The sequence below is a fragment of the Opisthocomus hoazin genome, chromosome 5, assembly GCF_030867145.1.
Source record: "Opisthocomus hoazin isolate bOpiHoa1 chromosome 5, bOpiHoa1.hap1, whole genome shotgun sequence".
Lineage (NCBI taxonomy): Eukaryota > Metazoa > Chordata > Aves > Opisthocomiformes > Opisthocomidae > Opisthocomus > Opisthocomus hoazin.
In genome coordinates, this window is record NC_134418.1 from 46,872,481 (window position 1) to 46,894,776 (window position 22,296).

General features: G+C 40.7%; 1 protein-coding gene across 6 annotated transcripts in view; it reads right to left on the reverse strand.

Annotated features, from left to right (window-relative positions):
- The window catches only part of NR3C2 (nuclear receptor subfamily 3 group C member 2), a 217,652-nt gene that overhangs the window by 30,788 nt on the left and 164,568 nt on the right, over positions 1 to 22,296 (reverse strand). For all 6 annotated transcript variants that reach the window (XR_012764027.1, XM_075421103.1, XM_075421104.1 and 3 more), the window contains exons 5-6: positions 5,222 to 5,560; positions 4,659 to 4,803 (exon numbers count right to left, since the gene is read on the reverse strand). Coding sequence is in view for 5 of the 6 variants with exons in the window: in XM_075421103.1 (XP_075277218.1) it covers positions 4,659 to 4,803; positions 5,222 to 5,560 (484 nt within the window). In the remaining variant the exon portion in view is untranslated. The remainder of the gene's footprint in view (positions 1 to 4,658; positions 4,804 to 5,221; positions 5,561 to 22,296) is intronic.

Consider the following 22,296-nt stretch of genomic DNA (forward strand, 5'->3'; position numbering starts at 1 on the left):
GTTAAATCTTGCATTTTAAAGGAAGTTTTTATATTAATTTGTAGTAAACTTTGTTAGTTTGTTAAACCACATTACATATTACATACTAATTACATAGTACTAGCTGGTACTATCCGGTTATTTAAAATATTTGGAGTAGATGATTGAATTTTATAATGGAAAGGCCATTCATACTGCACTACAAACTAGAACAGTGGCCAGCAGTGTCACAATTGCCCAAAACTGCAATAATGAAAGGACAGCCACTTCTTAGCTCAAATTCATAGCCTGAAGCTTCACCTTCTCAGTCGAAAGCACCAACCAATACCCCAATCGGTATATTCTGCTTATGTTTCTACATAATACTCAATAGACTGCAGCCTCAGCTGAAATCTTTTTACTGTAAGGATTGAGCTGCATATGATGTAATACAATAATTTCAGAGATGGAAAAAGATATTGCTGAGCCAAATGCTTGTGAAAACTGGCCTCAGTTTTTAGCCTCGTTTTTTTCAAGTTCACTTTAATAATTCGGGGTACTTCGTGCAATGCCTAGTGCTGTTTTTGTCAGGCAAACCCTTAAGCCCTTGAGTAGGTTAAAAATCTCTGTAAAAATCCAAGAAAGTTCAAAGAAAGTACAACGGCCAGGAAATTCAGAACCTGCCCACTTATGCACCTATGATTTATTCTTTATGCTGCAGATGACAAACCAAAAATAAAATCAAAGGAGTAAGAAAACACACAGCATATTAGTCCTTCGGTGCATTTGCAAAAGACTGTTGAAATATTGATGCTGTACTTTAATGTACTAAAGTGTCTCAGCATGGTGTCTCAGCATTACTGAACTCTTTCAGTATCCCACATCATCTCTACTTTACAGCTAAATAAGGCTGGAATGGTAAATAAGAAAATTTGGGTAAATTTCCTAAAAAAAGTGAACAATTTTGGAATTTGAGTCTCCTCTTCCATAGTCCCCATGGATTCAGAAGTCTACAAAGAGACTGTGTAAAACCTAAAATCAAAAGAAAAGTCAAGACCTGCAGGGGAACTCCAGCATCAAGCTGGCCCTCTGGTTTCTTTGGACCATCAGAAATCAATGTGTTCCACAGAGGATGCATGGCTTGATTTTTAATATGTGTCAGCAACACCATCAGCTGGATTTTTGCCCTGTGGAGAGATGAAAAACCACCATCCCTGTTCCTTAGGGGAAGGGATGGATAAGCAGGGCTGTTTGCCATGAGGGATGCAGTTTCAGGTCTCCAGCTGGGAGGGGGATACGTGCTGTGGCCCAGAAGGCAGCCCATGTCCCACTGCTCCCACTGGTTTCCCACATCGGGCAAGCAAGGATCCCTGCTGTGCCACATCTTGGCTCCTGCTGAGTTTCTGCTGGCAGTGCTGTACTCGTAAATGCTTTTTATCCCTTCCCTGACTTAATGTAGGGGTGGAAGCAGATACCCGGGAAGTTGCCACCACTAGCCAGCAGGACAGCAACTGCCCAAGCCCATCACAGAAACGTGGCCAAGAAGGAGCATCTCTTGCCTTCCTCTGGGACTTAAGCATCTGACTTCTGCACTGCAAACACACAAATTCCTATTATTGAAAGATTCAGATCATCAGATCTCTTCTGGGACCTAAACTGTCACGCTGTCTCTTTTCAAACACGGGGACTTTTCCTTCAAAAGGACACAGGCAGAGGAAGAGTCATTTCAGCTATCAGTTCAAAGATTAATTCCTCCAGTATGGCAGAGACCAAGGCAGTTTGAAACTAACTTTCCTACCTTCTAGGACCACGTCTTAAAAACCGTGTCTTAGGCTGTTCCCTGTAGCAAACAGTTAATTTTGCATAGCTTCAGACCAAATCCCTGAAAATAAGCTAGCATTAAAAAACATGGTATTTTGCTACATCCCTTGCTTTTTTCTTGCACCCATTCCAAGCAGCACCACTCAGTTTCCTGCTTTCTACTGTGTATAATTTTACCAATTTAATGCTCTGGACTAAAATTGTCCATGCATATGCCTGCCTCAGGTTGAATAAGATTAGAAAATTTCAGGTAAAGTCTTTGGTTAAGTCTTAAAAGAAATTTTCTCCCTCCCTCAAGTTAAATAAAAAACAGCCAATTTTTTCTATGAGATTTCTGCTACTTTGCAGTAGGAACCTGAAATGTCTCGGAGCTTAGGTCCTGAATCAGGAATAGTCTTTTGCCATGTCTTAAGAAAATCTTCCCCATTAAAATCTCTCTGTTCTCCCAAATCCCTAGATCCATTCAAGGCAAGGCTTCCTCACTGGCAACAAATGAAGCAAAAATCCGAATCTCTCACTATGTAATCCTTTATCATCCCTACCATTCATCCAACCTGATCAATACAAAAAGGAAGGAGTCACACCGGAGAAATACTATGAGATAACATAACTTTAAAGTTTGGCTATGGATACAGTCTTCAAAGCACATATCCAAAAGGGCTCAAACTACAATTTCACAGACCACCCTAATTTTGCAATTTTGCAACTTCTCAGATTCGAGTTTGTAGCCTTAAGAACATTATTGCAACATCTTTCAAGCGTTACTACATATACAACAGTCATCCTTTAAGAATATTTACCTGCAGTAGGAATTACGTGGTGTCACATATATGACAGTCTTTTAAAGATTTACTATGGATTAACACTAGAGCTATATATACATGGTATTAGTTTTGATTACAACTACTATGCTACAAAAAAAATGGAGTAAAAACCCCCACATACTGTAACTTAAACACACATGCCATAAAATACACAGGTCTGTATTATCCTCTTTTCAGGCTGTTTTTAGGCATTTCTGTAATAGGCTGAGCAGCCATTTTCTTACCCTTCAGTTCGCATCTTTGTGTGGATGCGAACATCTCCCATGAATCCCACTGAGTACGAAACGTAAGCAAACTGAGAAAAACCCACTTGTTCCAGAGATGTGTCCACTACCACTCTGGAGTAAGCACTTAACTCCTACCCTTTTACCTCCAACGAAGTATCTTGTCCTGATTAGCTACTTCAAAAGCCTCTGTCCCACATCACACAGCTCAACACAGCTCCTGGTAATTTTTTTTTTTTTCTGTTTAGAAACACATGCCTTCTGCTACCTTTGGTAGCTCTGCAACAAGTGAACTGTTAAATATGTAGAAGACCAGACCGCTATCTTACATAGCCATCTGGTTTTGGATGTTTTCATTCTGCACTCCATGACATTGCACTCCTTTTCCCTACTGGATCCCAACCTCAACCTCAGTTTAATTCTGCAGGCACCTGCCTTCAAGGCTTGCAGCATAAAACTCACAACTGATTTCAACTTCTGGAAGCTACTTCTAGCTGCAGTATCAAGAATGCTAGTAATGCACACACACTTTTATTTGCAAGTGGGATTGATTTCCCTGTCCAATAAATTTTGACCCCCCGCCTGACTTTCTTCAGATGAGGGAAAGCTGCTTCTGTGTTTGAACTTATAGTCTGTATTTCCCCAGGAGCACTAAACTCTTCGAAGTTTACATTTTCACTTAGCTTTAGCTACAGATACTTGTTCTGTGATGATTCTCTAATGTGCAAGACACAGTGGAGGTGCTTTCAACTAGGAAAATGGCTGACATGACATTTTCAACCACATGCAGTGAATCACCAGTTCCACCTCTTACAAAAATCAACCCAAACCAAATGATCCTCCTTTGATATCGCTCACTGCTTTGGGGCCAGATCTCATATGCATTAATTATTTAGGAATTCCTAAATCAGACAACGATTATTAAGATGGACAGCAACAAAGTAACATTTCCAAGAAAAAAATTTCAGAATGTTTCAGGAGATTAAGCAGTAATTTATTCTTTGTTCATTCTTTTCCTGTTTTGTTTGTTTGGTTGTTTTTTTGTTGTTGTTGTTTGTTTGTTTTTTTTTTCCCCGCTTCAAGAGCGCCCATATCCTAATGATTATGTCTCATTTTTACCTTTAGAAAAAACCCCAAGCCTTCTGGGATAAACGTGACCCTAGTTTGACTGCCTGTGTATTTGCTCAAAATTTTACTGTCTTGAAATAAACACTAGGCGAATAAAACAGAAATTAAATTATACTCATCAAAAGCAAACCACTAAAACACAGACTTAAAATATGAAGGAACACACATAGTCAGAAGGAATGGTTCCTTGGTTGATCCTTCTTTTTGTCTGAATGCATCATAAAAGAAGTTATGTTTCATTACTGAAAAAAACATTTTGGCTTCTTTCACGATTGCAAAGAAGGGTAATTAAGACTGTCAAGAAAACACACTGAACAGCTGTATATTGTTAACAAAAGCACCGTTACATGACTGCTCTGGAAAAAAAAGGCAATTTAAACATTCACATTTCCTAGACGTTAGATATTTTTCCAAGCTCCAGTAGATACCAAAAAATGTTTTATTCTATAAATCTTGGTTGTGTACCAGTCACATTTCAAGCCATCACGATGGTCCCAGTTTGAGAACACATCCACACACATAAGGAGCAGCAGACAGCAGTATCAAAGCTTTGCCAGTTGAAAACTGAGCCACTGGGGGGGAAGCTACTTTTTAAACCTGAATTAGCTGAAATTTTCTTAGACTGCAGGTATGCCTGAAAACCAAATAAAGGCAGAGTAATCCTTCCAGCCTGCACTCAAAAGGGCCATTAAGGAATACTTACTCATCGAAGATCAGGTCTGGAGCAAAATAGAGGAACTGGCTGTTTGTATGTTTGTACGATCTCCAACTCAAGGCAAACGACGACAGACACATCCACGAATACTGAATTAAAGTAATTTGGTCCTCAAGAGGCAAGTTTCTAAATCCTAGAGATCAAACCAGAAAATATCAATGAACTACACTGTGCTCTACAAGGGTTGGCCAAACCAGCACTGAATATATTGCTCATTATTTTTCTAGTATTAACGAACAAGAGCAATGCTCCCACAAAGTATACTTCTGAAAAAACAAAGCCGTAATTTTTCATTCTGGTGACAAAACATGTTTTCTTCTTAAGAGGCTATTCTTCAAAAATGAATGCTTTTTAAATAGCGATCACGGACATACAAAACAAACATTACATAAATCAAAAAAAGACCATCTTCTCTCAGATGTTCATCTCATACCCCTCTTGAGGGTTTTCAACATAGCCCACAGATTAAAGATGCAATTTGTCAAGCAAATAGTTCATTAAGCTAATAGAAACAGTGAAGAGAAATTTCACCAAATGCCTCGTGGTCCTACCTGGAAGTATCTTTGCCCACTTCACCACCTGAATCATCTGCTTGCCGGCCAGGCGGTTTAAGGTGGAAAGCAGGTACTCAGCTGTGTCTGGCTTCGAACTGTCATATCCTGCGTACACGATCTCTGGTTCAATGCTTTCAAGGATCTTAACAGGAGAGGGAGTAAGTGCTGGTGAGATAGCAGACATGTGGGGGACAAGTGCTGTGTTTACAGAGGGCTCAGTCACAGGTGCGATGTACGTCGTCCCTTCCTCGGGGCTCTGGGGTGGTGGCTGCTGCCGCTGCTGTGGCTGCTCCTCGTGGATCCCTTTCAATTTCCCCAGCTTTTTGGACTTCCGGGCTGTGAAGATGAGCAGCACAAGAACCAAGTCAGCACAGAAAGCTGGTGTAACCCTGGCGTGACAGACAACGGAAGCAGAAGCATCCTCTCAAAGTTCTCCAGTGAAACAAGTGCAGGACCTTAAGAAATACCTCACTGCCTGCAGCATCATTACACTGGAAAAAGAACCAAAAGACAAATATAAGCTCATTTTCATTGATCTACTGGATGTTTTTGTAAGTGACAGAATGTCCAGGTATCTGTCTCCATACAGACATGCATAAAACATCCTAGTTACTGTGGTCGGTGCCAATTACACATTTCAGAAATTTTTTGTTTTGTAGCTTAAATGAATCACTTATCACCTAGAAGTCTGCTGTTCACGTGCTCCACTGCATTTGGTCATCAAAAGACATCTTCCTGGCAATGCCTAAAATTAGCAGCCCTCCTAAGAGTTTGAGTCTTAATGCCCACCCTGGCTGCACCTCAGCTTGGAATACAGTTAATCCATTTCCAACAGCCTAAGCTAGTCAAATCCCTTTGCTTCTGCTGCTTTGATGCTTCCCTAAGAGCTTTGTCCCCTTCTCTTGAGCAGTTCTGAAGTAACGCTAAAAATATTTAGCCAGTAACAAGAAAAAACACCAAGCCTTGTGTAACATCTTTCCCACTATCAATATTTCTCTAATGATTTGCCTTCCCTTTTTTTTCCTTTTTTTTTTTTCCTTTAATGCTACCCCCCCTACTTTTCTTTACTAAGTATTCTTAGAAGACAGCAACGCTAGTGTGCTTTCACTCTTTGCAGAGATGCCAGCCATTCTCTGTTGGTTGCCTTCCCAACTTTGCCATGTGAAGCACAAAGCCCTGCTACTGCCCCAGAAAACTGATCTTGTAGTGCAAGGAAAGAATGGGAAATAAAAAGAAAGGCAGTTAAGTTAAAAAAACACATACAAAAAACCAAACCAAAAGCCCATCACCCCCCTCTTCACAATAGGAAAGCTTAACTAAAATGATCTCTGAAATCAATAAGTAATGAACTAAACTTAAATGTTCACAGCTCTTTCAGAGTAACTTCTTTCAAATATAGTCTTTCCTATCTATCTGTACACAACTAAAACCCTTGTCTGGACTTTTATCTTCCTGTCTCTTGATTATTGCAACATCCCTGTTACTGGCATCAGCAAATACAAGTCTACCTCACTCCTACTTAGAATACTACTGCAAACACCCTTCTTAGTCCATGCCCTGTCCCAAGTCTATCTCCTCGAGTCTTTTCCCCTCCCTATCCTTTCTTAAATCTACCACCTTTTCTGCAGTTTCAGGATCCTTTCTGGCCAACCTCCATCTCACCCTTCCTCTCTTCTCCATTATTGAAATGTTCACTTTCACCCCAGCTTAGCAAGCCATGCCACTGCCTCCTGGGAAGTTTTCAAAGCTTGTTCTACGTGCTTCTTCCTACTCCTCTTCTTATGGTGCAGAAAACTCCCCACAAAGATCCACTGAACTACCTCATCACTCTTCTACAAACTCCATAAAACCCAGTTTTTAAGAAAACCCTCCTGAATAGTGGAGTCGCAGTCGCCCTAAGACCATCGTTGGCAACAGCAGCCATTAGTGCTTTACTGTTTCCTTGAAATTGGGGCTGTCTGCCCAGAGCCAACAGCTGCAACTGAGCTCGTAGCGCCTGCGAGGCAGGATACAGACGCCCAGGGTCCAGGATAATGCACGCCCAAGTGCAACAATAGCCTGTTGTTTTCAATACTTCCTTGCTGGGACAGTACCTTGAACTCTGAGGAGCTGGCTCACCTCAAGATCCAAAAGAAAAGCTTATTTGTAGGGTAGACATGGGACATCGCTACAGAAAACAGCGGTGTTACTACTCATACACAAGATTTTGAAGGTGTCCAGTCAAGCGGCCGCTCCTTGACTATCATCTTTGAAACCTGAATACAATCCATTACTACTGCAGCACATATTGCACCAAGCAGTAAGTGCAAAATCCGAACATCAGTTTGGTGGTGTTTCTATCATGCAAGGAAAGAAGGATCTTCCTGGCTCATTTCAGCATCAACATTGCTCAGGAGACATACAGAGAACTTCAGAGAACTTCCTGTATCCTTCGAAGCGCTGGACACCATTTCATTAATTCACCTACAGCATGTATATCTACTTTCAACCATTTCTTAATTTCTCTATACCTGAAAACATCCAGACTAAGTAAGGCGGGTTGAATTTTTTAATGAAAGGATTAGACATGCACATAAAAATGTGCCGGTCCTAGTAAAATTTCATTTAAAACTCTGTTGTTCAACGACCTGCATATACTTTACAAAAACTTCCTAATTACCTGAAGCATTAGCACAGATCACATATGGAAATAGAGGAATCACTGTCTTTTGAGATCATAAGGAAGAGGCGAGACAAGTACCTGTCAGGAAAGGTTTCACTGCAGCTGATTCTGTCTCAAGAGACAGGACAGACGAGAAGACCCTTATAAAAGTCCCTTTGAATCCTATTTCTTACTTTTCTATTACAAAACTCTTAAAAGAGCTCATTCAAACAATGAAGCACAACCGAGGGATTTTCCATCCTCCAGTGCATCAAGTTACACAGATGCTGACATCCATTCTTCAAGATGCAATTTCCATTCCTAGTACCCAAAAAAACATTTTACAAAGCAGCAGCTGATCAGACATTTTGTTAAACAAGCTTTTTCCTCACTCTGCAAAATAAAACAGAGCGAGTTACACGCAAAGCAGACAACTCTGATAAATTTAATTCTGAAAAGTGAAAATGCTGCTGCTCCTCATTTGGTGCAGTCGCACCTACATGACAACGTCCTGGTGAAATCACTGTGAGCATTAAATATAGTTTGCATTTATCTTAGAAAGGCTGAACTTACACATTTTTCAACAAAATAAATCCCAAAAGAAAAGCAAGAACGGCCAAGTTTAGCAGAATATCTGATGATGAGTTAACAGAGCTACTAGCCACAGAAAAGAGAGTTTAAAAATAAGCCTGAAGGAGTGTATAGAGATTAGTGTTTGCTGTTATTATTCATTACGTTTTATCAGGCACTATTTTTTTTCCTGTTATCAAAACAGGACTAAAAATAAAAAACATTACTTATCTCTCCTGTCTGCAGAGGGAAAAAAAAAAGCATTCTCACCGTAACTACACCAGAATAAGAAATGTGTTGGTTTACTGACTCCATCAAGTACCTAGCAACACATTACATATTTATTAAGACACAATTTTCTATGTTCCAGTCTCTAAGAATTTTTCATTAAAAGAAAAAAGAAATAGCAGTCTTCCATGTATAATACTGGCATAAAACCATGTTTTAGTTTCATTTTCTTCCATTATAATGCCTTTAAAACGAAGCTGAGAAAAACATTACTGCTTGACAGTCATGCTTACAGTGAAGAAAACTGTATTTTTCATTTGGCTTCATGCCAATGCTGTAGCTCAACTGGTTTGGTAACTCCCACAGAAACCAACAACTAAAGATTAAATACAAACTCTGAGCAGTACATACTCTGAGTCGGTCTTTTGAAGCTGTTTTTCACATTTGCTTTCTAACTGCAATACCAACTATAAAACCGACAAAGCCACCTCTGAATCGGTGGGTAAAAGCCACGCTCATCAGGACTGCTGTGTGGAAATGTTCAAGAAATCAGAGGCTCTCCACCCAGACCAGGGGATGGGGCATGTGTGGGGCATCTCACGTGGCAAAGCTGAAGTCTGAAGCCTATTTGGGGTTAGGACGAGACTTTCATCCAAATGGCTGCACAGCCAGTGACTGCGTATTATCTCTAACTGCACGACTTCTTGCCCCTCCTGTTGAACGTTGCTGCAGCCAGGATACCATATTATAATCCTTGTATTTTTAAATCATCTGAGACAGAGTAAAATTTGAAGAAAAACAAACTAAGGTGAGAGACACACTGCAGGTATACAAATAGCAGTCCCTGTTCCTCTGGAAGCAATAGGCAAAGTTTTACCTGGATTTAATATGAGCAGGGCTGTGTCCAAGATGTTCAAAGAAAAGCCTGCAAATTCCGCAAAATCAGACGTTGCTCCACGTGCCTGGAAGACCTCAACGAGAGCAGCCCGCAAACACCAGCTTGCTTGTTTATCACCCTCCAATGCCAGTCCCACCTGCCTAGAAGGGGACGACGGTATTGCTGCAGAGGCACTGAGGAAGTCTGAGATGCCATATTAAAACCAGTTTAACAGAGTCTTGAGCACTGTTTAGACTACAAGGCAAATTAATATCTTTCCCCCATCACTATGCCTCAGCCTCATGATCTAGCAGAAAGATGGGACTTAATCATTTGAAAACAGCTATAAGCAGGAGACTGGGGTGAATTTCGATTTGGACAACTGGTTCCTTAGTATTGACCCTTCATCTGTCAGTCTCCTGTCACAAAGCTGAAATAGGGAGGCCTGCGACTTCAGGATTGGGAGTTTTCATGCCATTTGTAAAACACTGAATAGGCTTCTAGTCATCTGCAACAGTGAATGCTATACTAGGTCAAATAACAGGACATTAACTGGATGTAATCCTATCGTAAATTGTTTTCTGCATACAAATTAATGCAAACATCAGCTACAAATCTATGGCATTCCTTATTTTTAAATGTTAAGTTTGAGGATTCAGGGTAATTATAAGACAGGTAAGCTACTATACACTTAAAAAATACCATAGTAAACTTCCACATGTTGTACAAGTTGGGTCTAGAGTGAGCTAATCTGTACACCATTTGTCCCCAGGGAATATACACAAATTAAGTTATGGACTCCACACATCTGATAACTATTTTTCATAGGCTCAAAATTAATAACTTTCATCAGCATTATTGTTAAAAAAAATGGGATCCAAAAATACCAAAGAACAAGACGCTATCAATAGTAGATAAAAGAGCCCATAAATATTATGATTTAACTCATCAGTTTCATAGCAGAGTAATATCTTGTTTGCAGAATTGTATCAGTGTTCAAATCTAGCAAATGAATAATCTAATGTGCTCTGCAAATTCATGCTGGCATCCAGTGCTCTAAAGAGAAATCTCAAGTTTAGAAAATTATCCACAGTTCTATGTAGAGTGAATTACAAGACTAGCAATGATAATTCCCTGGAATCAGATTTTTTAAAAAAGATTATAGTCAAAGCTTGCCTTGCTGCCTATCAAAAACCAATTATTATTCAAATAGCTAAAGACATGACATAGACAACTAAGAGCTTTATTTATTACATATGTAAAGCTCTGCCAGAGCCAGGACCAAACTAATCCTGACCCAACAGATCTTCATTCTACCCATGCTGCAGAACATGTTTGAATCAGTAAGTGGTATCAAAAGCACATTACAAGAACATATGCTACCTCTAGTGTAAAGCAGAGAACATCAGCAGATGGGAAGGGGAAACAACAATGGGCACAGGACAGAACACAGAAAGCGATGGAGGTTTAAAAACGATGTAAAGGAAAAGAAGAGAAAGCGGCAATTTGAATAAATACATGCAAAAGACAAAGGGAAAAAAATAATGACATGAACTTCAAACAAGGTATAATTTGGGATTGTTTCAAAGTATGTGCAGTACTACCAGTGATTTAGACAGTACGCTGCAAAACAAACACACTCCAACCACCTTTATCTGTGCTGGATCTATGTCAGTGTACACCTGCATTTCAAACACTTGAGCTCCTCCATCCAGGTCCCAACCTCACTGCTCGAGCTCTGTACCTGAGCTACAAGCACCACCTCCTTCCCAGCCTCAACAGCTGTCAGCTTTCTCCCTTCCACCCCATGCCAAATGCCTGAGGGCTTTCCCACACACCCCTCCACTGCTGCCTGCCTCTCCTCTCCAAAAGCAACCTACAGCACCTTGCTGCACCACAGCCACCGAACGATCAAGCTGCCGGTTCTCCCTTTGAGGCAGCAATAACGGCCTTTGCGTAGACTCTCCTCTGAGCCCTCACCAGGCATACACACTTTGTCACTTGCTTCCACCTTTGTATAGGTAAATGCTCCATCAAAATGGTACTTTTTCCATCTCTGAATCTTCTCATCATGTTTGCCTGGTGCCTTTGCCTCACTTACTTCAGTGAGCTGACATCTGTTCTCATTAGCTATTTTACTGTTACCACAAATAGTGTTTCCCTTCCCCCAAATCTGTTGTATCTTGACATATATGAAAATTCTGAGCTATCTTGGTACAGACAGTTTTTCACTTAAGTGTCTAGCACACTGGGTATGAGATTTTGCTGAGAAATTTCTAGATAATAATACAGACATTATATACATACACACATACACACACACATGCACAGAATAAAGTGAAAAGCAGTGATGCAAACAAGATCTTACAGCATCATCCCATTTGCTCTGCAAAGTGCATTCACCCTTTATTCCTCAGGAAACACAGAAGGGAACAACCAAGACAGGACCCTAAAGCTTCCATAAATCAACTGCCCACTTTGGGAAGCAAACCACTGCTTTTCAGGTAGAGCTGCAGTAGATGAAGAACCTCTAAATGTGACCCCAAGTGGTGTCCCACGTGCAAGAGGCAGGGCCAGGTACAAATATGGGAGACGCACGGACCAGTGGATAAGTCATTGGTTTGACTGGACACACCCAGGGGAGAGCACAAATGAAAAGCAACTACCGAAGCAGGGAACAAGTTGTACAGGAACTTAAAAGGAGAGCACACGATTACTTTACCATTTAAGACACACCACCAATAGTACTTTGCTCTAGCAAAGCAGTGGCCTTTCAAGGATGATTTCTGCAGTGGCATTTGGGATATGCTGAAGAGACCAAGAAGTTTGTCTAAATATATGACGAAAGGAAGACTGAAGCTGGTGAGGAAGAAAATAAAGGTCCTGCCTTCATATAGCAAAATAAACTTTAAAATCTGTTTCTGACAGCTGTGACCCAGAGGAGACATAAAGTGATAGAAAATGGTATCACTCGCCACGAGCTTGAGGAATCACTATAGTTTAATTAACAAAGCAATGAAAATTTCCTAATTTCTTATCCTCCACCAGCAGAAACAAGCTTTTACTGGAGAATAAGCTCAAAGCTAATGATTGAAATCAGTAGAATTACATGGTAGGCATAACTGAAATAATTACATAGTTTGGCACTGCCAACATCATTCACAACTGCTCACTAATTAATAAGTAACACTTTAATCTGACAGGATTGGACAGTTTAAAGACAGGGAATAAACATGCATGAAGTCTGATCTATGGGTATGTCACATTTTATTTGCCTTCAGTCAGACCTTGCAAAGATCCAGGACCATCCATAAATGTAATTCTTGTTCTTGGTTCACATTCAGTATACCAAAAGGGGAAGTACAGCACAGATGCAGGAGCTTCGAATGCACATTTTAGTCTACATAGTTGTACACTATTTTCCTTGTGTTCATTTAAACATATGTTCGTTCTTTATTCTAGCTGGATCTAAGCTACTAATAAACCTGACTGTACCTAGGTAAATATTTCCTGCTTATTACTTTGCTTACTTACATGACAATTTCAGAAGTGTTTGCATTTTTTTTGTTGTTGTTTGGAACAGATTCTAATATACAATGCAGTGCAACGCTGCTCCAGTAATAGCATTGTAAAGCACAGAAACAATGTATGTGAAGCAGTTTATCCTCTTGCTTTGAGCAGGATCAACTATACTTTGCCCAACCCAGTATGTTACTAATCTCCAATAAAGGGAGTTTCGCAATATCCTCCATCTTCCACCAACATCTAACCACTCAGTTTTCCCCCAACATCTGCAATGTTGCATCATTTTTTCTGCAGTAAAGTTGATTTCTCTTCATCATTCCCCCAGTGGCCATAAAGAACAACTTACCACTCCTGTCCCCTCTTCTGCACCACCTTCTGTATTGGAAGACTGGTATCATGGCCTTCTTAATATGTTTCTCTCTTCTACACTAAAATAAATTGAGTTTCTTCAACTCTTCCTTACAGATTTATCTTTTTTTCTAAGCTTCTTATTATCCTTGTTCTTCCTTGGGCAGTCTCTAGTCTGTATACATGTTTTTTCAGGCACATGGTATGAAATTTCAGGAAAGAAGACTCAGTTTAGATGTTAAGGAAAACTTTCTAAATGTAAAGGTCTGTGAAAAACTGGAAAAGGTTATCAAGGGACACTGCAGAGACTTCTGCACTGGAGATCTTCAAGAAAAGATGAGACGTGTCCACCAGGAAGCACACAGTTACTGCTACTCCTACCAAACGGCACAGGAACGTAAGTCACAATTTCACAAAGTTGCCCCATCCCCCCAGCCCTGACCAGCAATGCTGCAAAAGAGACACAATCGCCAGGCCCACATTTGCCACCTCTGACACGAACAGAATAATGCCTTGGTATGAAATGAGACTTGCCTGTTTTTGTAACAATTTTACATCACTGACTCTAAATTTAACATACAATCATCATGCACCCATGCTTCTTTCTTCACTGCAGTCTCTAAACACCTGCTCTCAGGTGTTTCGTTCTTGCACACCTCAAGTTACACTTCTCAACATAAGCCTTTGCACTCTACTGAAAATGCCATCGTGTTGGTTTCAAGACACTAGAATTGAAGATGCTTTTGAATTCTTATTCTGGCCACAGAGGAGAATTTCCAAATCTGTAGATTTACGTATTTACTCTCTACTTTGTTATGCAAGTAATCAATAAAATTGTACAGCCAGAACTGACCCTCAACAGGACCTTACTTCAGATGCCCTTCCAATGTGACAGCAAACCACTCGCAGCTACTTTTGGAGGGTGCTTTTTCAAGTAATTATGTGCTCACTTAATGAGAAATCTCATCATATTTTAAAGAGAATTTTGCATTTCCTTCTCATTATACTTATGGGTGGAGATATTGACCTGTGAAATACAAACACCTACAGAGAGGTGGCACCTCACGACAGCGCTGGCATACGTCAAGGAACAGACATGGTTCCTCTGCAGTATGCTGGCTTTTGCACACAGGATTCAGGACTGTGGATCCACAGCCACAGAGATCTGCTACCAGAGATGGCCTTTGTAGCACAGATAAAAGCAGCAGCCTTGTAAAGATGGCACAGAAGTCATCACTGTTGCCTCAGAAAAACTAAGGTAAAAGCCCAGATCATATTTTGCATATTTTGAGGTCTCACTCAATGATGGAAGCTCAGGTTACCTACTTGTCTGATAAGTGGGACAGTGATGTCCAAAGCAATCAAGAAGGAAAGGCACTGGGGATGGTTTGGGTAAGAGACAGAGGGAATGAATCCCTTTTTTAGCTGTGCTGAGTTTCAGGCTACGGATTCGTGAAGAGATAGTGGACAAAAGTCACAAAAGAAAGCTGAGTTCTAAAGTGCATTTTACAGGAATATTTAGGTTGTCAGGGAAAATGTCTAACACATTTGCTTGTTTCTCAGCAATCTTCAAAGTGATAATTAATTGAAAAATAACAGTTTCATAGGGGTACTCCTCCCTGTGTGGGAACAACTTTTACCAAATGCCAATTAGTGGTTTCCTGTTAAAATCAAATCAAGCTGTTTTTGATAAAGCTTTTTAATGAGAAATTGCTAAAGTATAAAAATTTCCCCCACATATATTTCATATAAAATCCCAAACTGACATAATACAGTCTCACAGCTAACATTTTTGGTATATAAAACTCCCTCTTGTGCTTCTTCATTAATTTCAAAATAAATGTATTTACTAAATATTTAAATCATCCAATAAACAAAGCCTTAAAAAAAAGTACGAAAGAAAATTATAATGTTGATGAAAGCAAATCTTAATCAGTCCTTTTCATATGCTCCCAAAACTCGTATTTTACTGATTATTTATTCATCCTTCAAACGTATGGCAAATTCAATGATTTTTGAGCTAAGCATTATCTACTAAATGCATCAGTAGTTTTGACTATTCATCAAATAGATTTAAAGACAAGGCAGTAAAATACCAACGACGAAGGTAAAGAGTAGGTCACCTACAATACCAGTATTTGTTGCCTACAACTCCAAGACACCTGCAGCAATGAAACATCAGCAGCTTGAACTGCGAGCATTGATAATAATTTGGTTAAAAACAAAGTCAGGGAAACTCTGGAGAACAGATTTTGAAATCTTCCACTGTACCAGACTGAATGCTCTTGGCTATGATACTGGTTTCTCCCTTGTGCCAAGCGACAACCTTCTGCCCAGGACACCCATTCCCATCCAACCTTCTGCAGGCGTGCCTCATCCAAGTCTTCTTGCTTGCTTTTACTTGGGTTGATACCCAGTGCTAAGTCTGTTACATATTTTATGCACCCTTCATCCTGATCATAACCCTACGCCATCGCGATTGCCCCTGACACAGTCCTGTAGACATCTTACTGCATGTGAAATTTCCTCTTTGTATTTACATTGGTGACACAGGTACTCAACAAGCTTTTCGAGTTTTTCAAAAGTGTTGATAAGCAAACTCTGCTGCAGCACCTCTCATCCCGTATCTTGAATGCTCACGCTTGTAATCCATGCTAAAGCGTGTGCCATGCTTCAAATGCTTCATTTTTGTTCTTGCACTACTATTACCACAACTCAACTTGGTGAGCACTGCACTTCCCTCTGTGGTCTTTCTGGTTACGTTGTAACGTACCACATGCCCACTTGTATTTTTACGAAGTGACAAAAATTTTGAGATAGTTCGTCTCCTCACCTGTACAATTTCCATATCCCCAGTTTTTATCAACTCAGATTTCTCTCAAATGACTTTATTCCTAATACATTCAATGCTGCTCATCTGTCTCTCATATTCTAGAAATCATCTATCCTGCTTCCTGGAACAGCAACACTATCTGTGAAATACAAGTTGGCTGTTTATCTTTTGCAGTTGTCTCATCCATATTTTTCACCACGCAGTTCACGATTAGTTGTTAAAAAAAACCCCCAAAACCCACCACGTTAATGTCCTGCTTTAATACATCACCCTGAACATTCGTGAAACATCCTGTATGTGACATCAGCCGCCTTTCCAGGGAAAATGCAACTCTGCAATATTACCCACATGCGTGAGCTGAAACATGAAACCGAGTCTCTCTTTGGGTCTGATAGTGTGGCATATTTCTAAATTCTCCTGAAGTTGAAGTAGTTGTGAATGAAATGCCAGTAATGGCTAAAATTGACATGTGCCTGAATGTGCCTGTTCCATATGCAGGCAGACCCAGAAGCCACCTGCGAGTTTCCTCAGCTCGCTCTTTCCGGTACGACAACTGCATGGGTTTGTGGAGCCCGAGAGTTGCCACACATCAGTATCTTCTATACTCCTTACTACCAAATCAAATCCTCTTACTGTCCATTCAGGGTGGACTGGTCTTGTGAGCTCCTGTTCTATAGTCTTCCTCCTCTTTCACCTTCTGCAGGGATATTACCCAGTGAAGATGACTACCATTACTGGAACATTACAGTGCTTGGGGAAATGAGAAAACTGATGGCAGAGAACCACAAAAGAACACTACTCACCAGCACCAATGTGCAGGAAGATGTGTGGCACTAGGGGGCTCAGAAACACTCCAATCGGTGCCTTCACCTTGCCTTCCCCTTTGTTAAACACCACCTTCTTGCCTGTCGCGTATTTCTAAGGCTTAAATTTGCTCAACGTTTCCTTCATAACCTGCTGTGGACTGTTCTTTCTACCAACATTGAACTCCAAAGTCTACTTTTTGACCCAGGTATCCTTGCCACTTCTCTCACTTATTTTAGCAAAACACAGATACTAAAAATAGAAGGGCATGCACTTGGGAATTGGTGGGGGGAAAACGCAGGAAACAAGATTCAAAACATAATACATGTTACTAAGGCGATTCTGAAGCAAAATACATACAAGAGGATAAGGGGAAAAAACACCAGATTCACGTGCTAAGGCACAATCTGTGACTGAATAAATTTTCCTTGTGACATTATCGGAGTAAACCACAGCTCTAGAGTCAATTTAAAACCTGTGAAGTGCCAAAGTAGCAGACAATCAAAAAAACCAACATAACGTCAGAAGAAAGAGCATGACTTGCATAGTCTTAACATCACTGATTCTTCAAAACTACTGTCACACAGAGGACAGAGGTACAGAATGGCTCATTCAGTGAAGATCAGTGATGTCAAAAAAAGTCTTTTTGTACATGGAAGTAACATTTTCACTTTTTTTTTTTTATTTGCACGTAAGTTATCTAGCTAAACTCCACTTACCTAATGTTAATGATAAGCTAGAAGAGACCAAGGACAGTCACCCAATCCATTCTCTTGCTCAGACCAGAGCCAACTGTATACTCATCACTTCCGACAAACGTATGTCTTACCTGATCTTTAAGATGCCCAATGACAGACTCCGCATCTTCCCCAGACCATCTATTCGAGTGCTTCCCTGGCCTTACACTAACACACACTTTTCCTTTTCCTCACTTGCTCATTACTTCTTGTCCTGCTTTTCACAGACACGGAAAGCAGATCATCTGCTTTTCCTCTTTATCAACGCTTGTTGCTAAAGCAACGGTTGTTGCCCCTCTCTTGAACTTTCCCTCCAGCCTTGTTTGGGACTAAACAATACCAAGTAATTCAATCTGTCCCCACCAGTCAAGTTTTAAAGACCGCTGATCACTCCCATTGCTCTACCTCCAAACTGGTCCACAGCACACTTGCAGGCAACTAATGACGGGTTTTAACAAAAACCACTATTCAGCATAGTGAGCCCACCATACTTTGACCAAGGTTGTGCCAGGTATAGTAAGTTTATTCTTCACACCGTCTTACTCAGGTGGAAACTCTCTGAAGCAATGGCTCAGCGGAAGCTAAAAGCACAAGTTCCTCCTGCTCTTACAGCTTCTCGCAGTGATGGGGAAGTAAGCAATGGAAACACAGCACCACAGACCACAGGAGAAGGTTTCAGAAGGACTCTGGCAATAACCAGCAGCTCTGGAAAGAGGAACAGGAGACACAGGCATGCTTTCATATCAAGGACTACGCTCTTACTGTGGGGAAGAGTAAAAAGGAAATGGGCTTAGAGCATTGTGGAAGGAAGTATAATTTGGTGATTCAGGAAAAAACAAAACATCACCGAGAAGCGCATGCAATGAATTTTGGAAACGCTGAAGTGCTCTGGTCTGTTCCAGCACTATGAGAGAAAACAATGAATAGAGGTGTTACGGGCTTGCTTTTATGCATCTGTATGAACAACAAAGTTGAACAGCAATTCATTTCAGCATCCTCAGAAAAATACGTAATTAAACTTAAATACCCTACATGACAGAGAAGTGGTGTACCAGGGCACATGCGAAAAAGCAGGGATCAGCATTGGTCTTGGGGAGTCAAGAGGCCATAAATGTCATCTACTCTGGGAGCATCCTGGCGGTGAAAGCTGGAGCCCTGACAACAGACAGAAAAGCTTAAAAGCTGATGGGCACTGCATGGGGGATTCATGCAAGCCATCCAGTGAATGCCTGGCAGAAGGCATCCAGGTAAGAGCCACTGCTGTGCTTCAGACGTATCGCCTAACAACAGAACAAGAGCAGGAGATTTTTTTGCACCCTCTTCTGGGAGGACCTAAACCTTCAATCACTCCTCTCCATTTTGTATTTTGAACCAAAGCAAGACACCACGTATAGAGTATGAACCACTCAGGAAGGAGCAACCTCTGAGTCTGTACAGCGAGTGCTGTATCCTGCTGAAGTCAGACATAACCCCATAGAGCCTGCATGCCCACTGCTGCCACGTGACACGAGGCAGGCTGGGACGTGTACTCCCAGCAGGAGCCCAGAAAAGTTGCAGCTCCTCTGCGAGGCTGGCAACCAAGGGTGTTATGCCGTGAATGGTACGACGGAGTATCCAGCAGATAAAACAGGGAAGTCTGGAGTTCAGCAGACCCGTGCCAAAAGCCTGAAAGGCTGCTCCTGGAGGAAAGACAAACACTGCTGGCAGCTGGGCACTCATCAGAAGGCAGAGCTGAAACCAGAAAAACTTGAAAAAACAAACAAGGACTGAGAACATGAACCTGATTAGGAGTTTAATCAAGGATTGCTGGATGCGAGCTGCGTGCTTTTGGACTACTGCACTGAGTCTTGTTCAGCTGCCTTCGCATACAAAATAAAATCATCAGCAAAATGCAAATTACAAGGACATGCTTTCAACACCGTTTTTTAATTGATGCCTGAGAGATTACTCTGACGTTACCAGCCCTCTTCAAAATTCTGCATTTTTAATCATTATTCCCAAACAGTTTCTTAATAGTTGTGGCAAGTGAATGTTCCGATGGTTACCTACAATATTCTTGAGGATGGCTCAAGCTGAGAAATTAGAGGGTCATATCAAAAGCAGGGCAAGAGCAGTATTGTGTAACATGGAGGAAGACTGACACAAAAGCAGGAAAAGTTCATTGCTGAACAAATTGGTTCCTACAAGATCCGAAACAGCAGGACTGCCTTTTTTTTTTTAATATGTGTATATTCATGAGGTGTGGGGGGCTGGTGCAGCAACAGCAGCTCCTCAAGAACAACTGACCCTTACTCAGGCAGAAGCATGTCCTCTTCTGAAGAGTGACCAACATAGACTCCACGCAGCAACATGAATTTCCCTGCTGATCCCTCTTATGAGTACATCCAAGAGAAAATTTGGGAGACCTAACAAAACTACAGCAGAAAGTAGCATGGTTGTAGGCTATGTCTTAAGGTTACATTACTTACTTGGGCTTAATACACTGTACATGCAAATAAAAGTAGGCAAATCAGTGCTTCCCTTCACTGCTAAGAGAAAGCACAGATTTTAACACAGTCTCGTAACTTGATGGATTTCTAACACAAATGTTTTCTGAAATTGTCACACCTAGAAAAATACAAATGTTCTTTGAATCAACACTAGTGATAACCTAGACATTGGTAGGTATCACTACTAAGCTGTCCAGCTAAAATGCAAGAAAAATTTGACAACATGAGGTTTTGCTTCACAAAACCCACAAACAACTTTAATATATTGCTGCATATTGGTAAAAGTCTCTTGGAAGAACCGACACTAACCCAGCTAAGCGTTCACATTAAAAAAAAGCTACATAATAAACACAAATAAAAATGCAGTTAAAGGGCATTTCAAAATACATTGTAGTTAAAGTTTAAACGAAAAAATAGGAGTTAACCGTACATATAACCAAAATTGCTTTAGTTTCTTATACACAGGGGACTTTTTTCCTTTCAAATTTATGAAACCTTGGTTAGCAGAAAGTTGATAGAAATTGTTACAGAAAACCAACAGGATACATTTTCGCTGTACTTAAGTTTTTCTCTGTTTTCAGTTTTCTAATACTTGTGGTTTTTTTCCTCTTCGTTTTCTCTCTACTGCTTTCTTTTTCTCAAAAAGATAGGAACAATGATAATACAAACCACATAACCTGCAGTAACTGAAAATAATACTGCAGTTTTAATTCCCTACTAGTATGAGTTATTAAACAGAAAAGGCAAAGCTGGGCAAAAAGGTGAAGCACTGTATCTTATTACTGAATCTCTCATTTAACCTGTTTTTCAGATTATTGCAACATTTTAATGTATAAAAAATAAGGATATCTGCAAGCGAAGACTATAAATCACACACAGCATCTTGTGCATGAAGTGTCTTACATATGTAAATGTATGCAAACCCAATACTCAAATTTCACAGGCAGTCTCTGCAGACAGAGCGATAAACTATGTAATTTGCAAAGTGAAATCCATTTTATTTCCCTTTGACATCCAAAGGGTTCTTCAGCAAGCTGCTTCTCACTGTTGTGGGAGACCAGTACCAGTAAGTCTCAGCAGCGTTTTATCTGGGAGTCGAGGCAGGAAAGGACTGCAGTCCTACACGGTACAGACCTCTCAAGACTTTTTTGTCCCCTCAGCATGTAGGGCACATCTCATGGCAGAAGAGGGATCTTCTCTGATCACACATCACAAGAGGGAGGGATGCCTGGTCTTTAGGTCAAACCAGAGGGGCAAGGATTAACCTGCCAAACGAAAGGGAGTGGTGGTGGGTGGGGGTCTCCTCAAGTCACACCCTATAAAACACTTCCCTTCTCCAGGCTTCGGCACAGAGCGTGGCACGCAGCAGGCGTGAAACCAGGAGGCTCTGTGCCACCCTGGTCGCAATGCAGCATCCCAGGCGCTGCTGCAAACCACCAGCTGCCTTGCTGGATGCAGCTGGTGGTGGCATAAGAAACCATGTTCAGCACCAGTGTGAGACTGGGGCGGTCAGACACGAGTAAGGAACAGCAGCACGAGGTGGAAGTCAAGTGAAAAATGTCTCGTGCAGAAGTGAAAGACTCAACAAATCTGATCACAGTGTATGCTGGAAGAAACTTCACAATTCACAAAGTCGTTCTGGTCCATAATTAACTGAAAATTAATTACAGAATCTTGAAAAGAGCATAAACCAAAAATGGGCCAGCATACCTTCATAGTGCAGTTGCTCACTCTGAATCTCTTCCAATAATTAAGTCTAGCATATGGCACTGGAGTTAAAAAAAAAAAAAAAATCAAAACAACAAACAAACTATGATTCCAAAAAAAGTTTTGGAGTCCTATTTGCCGAAGGGATGTCTGTCTGCAGTGCACACACATACTTCCTAGACATGAGGAGGATGAATTAACGTGGTATTTGGCAACTTCAGTCTTGCAGAAATTACAGGTTGCAGATGCTTCTTATAAAATCAAAACAAGAATTGAGAAAAGAACATAATTAGGTAAATTATTTGCTGACTTG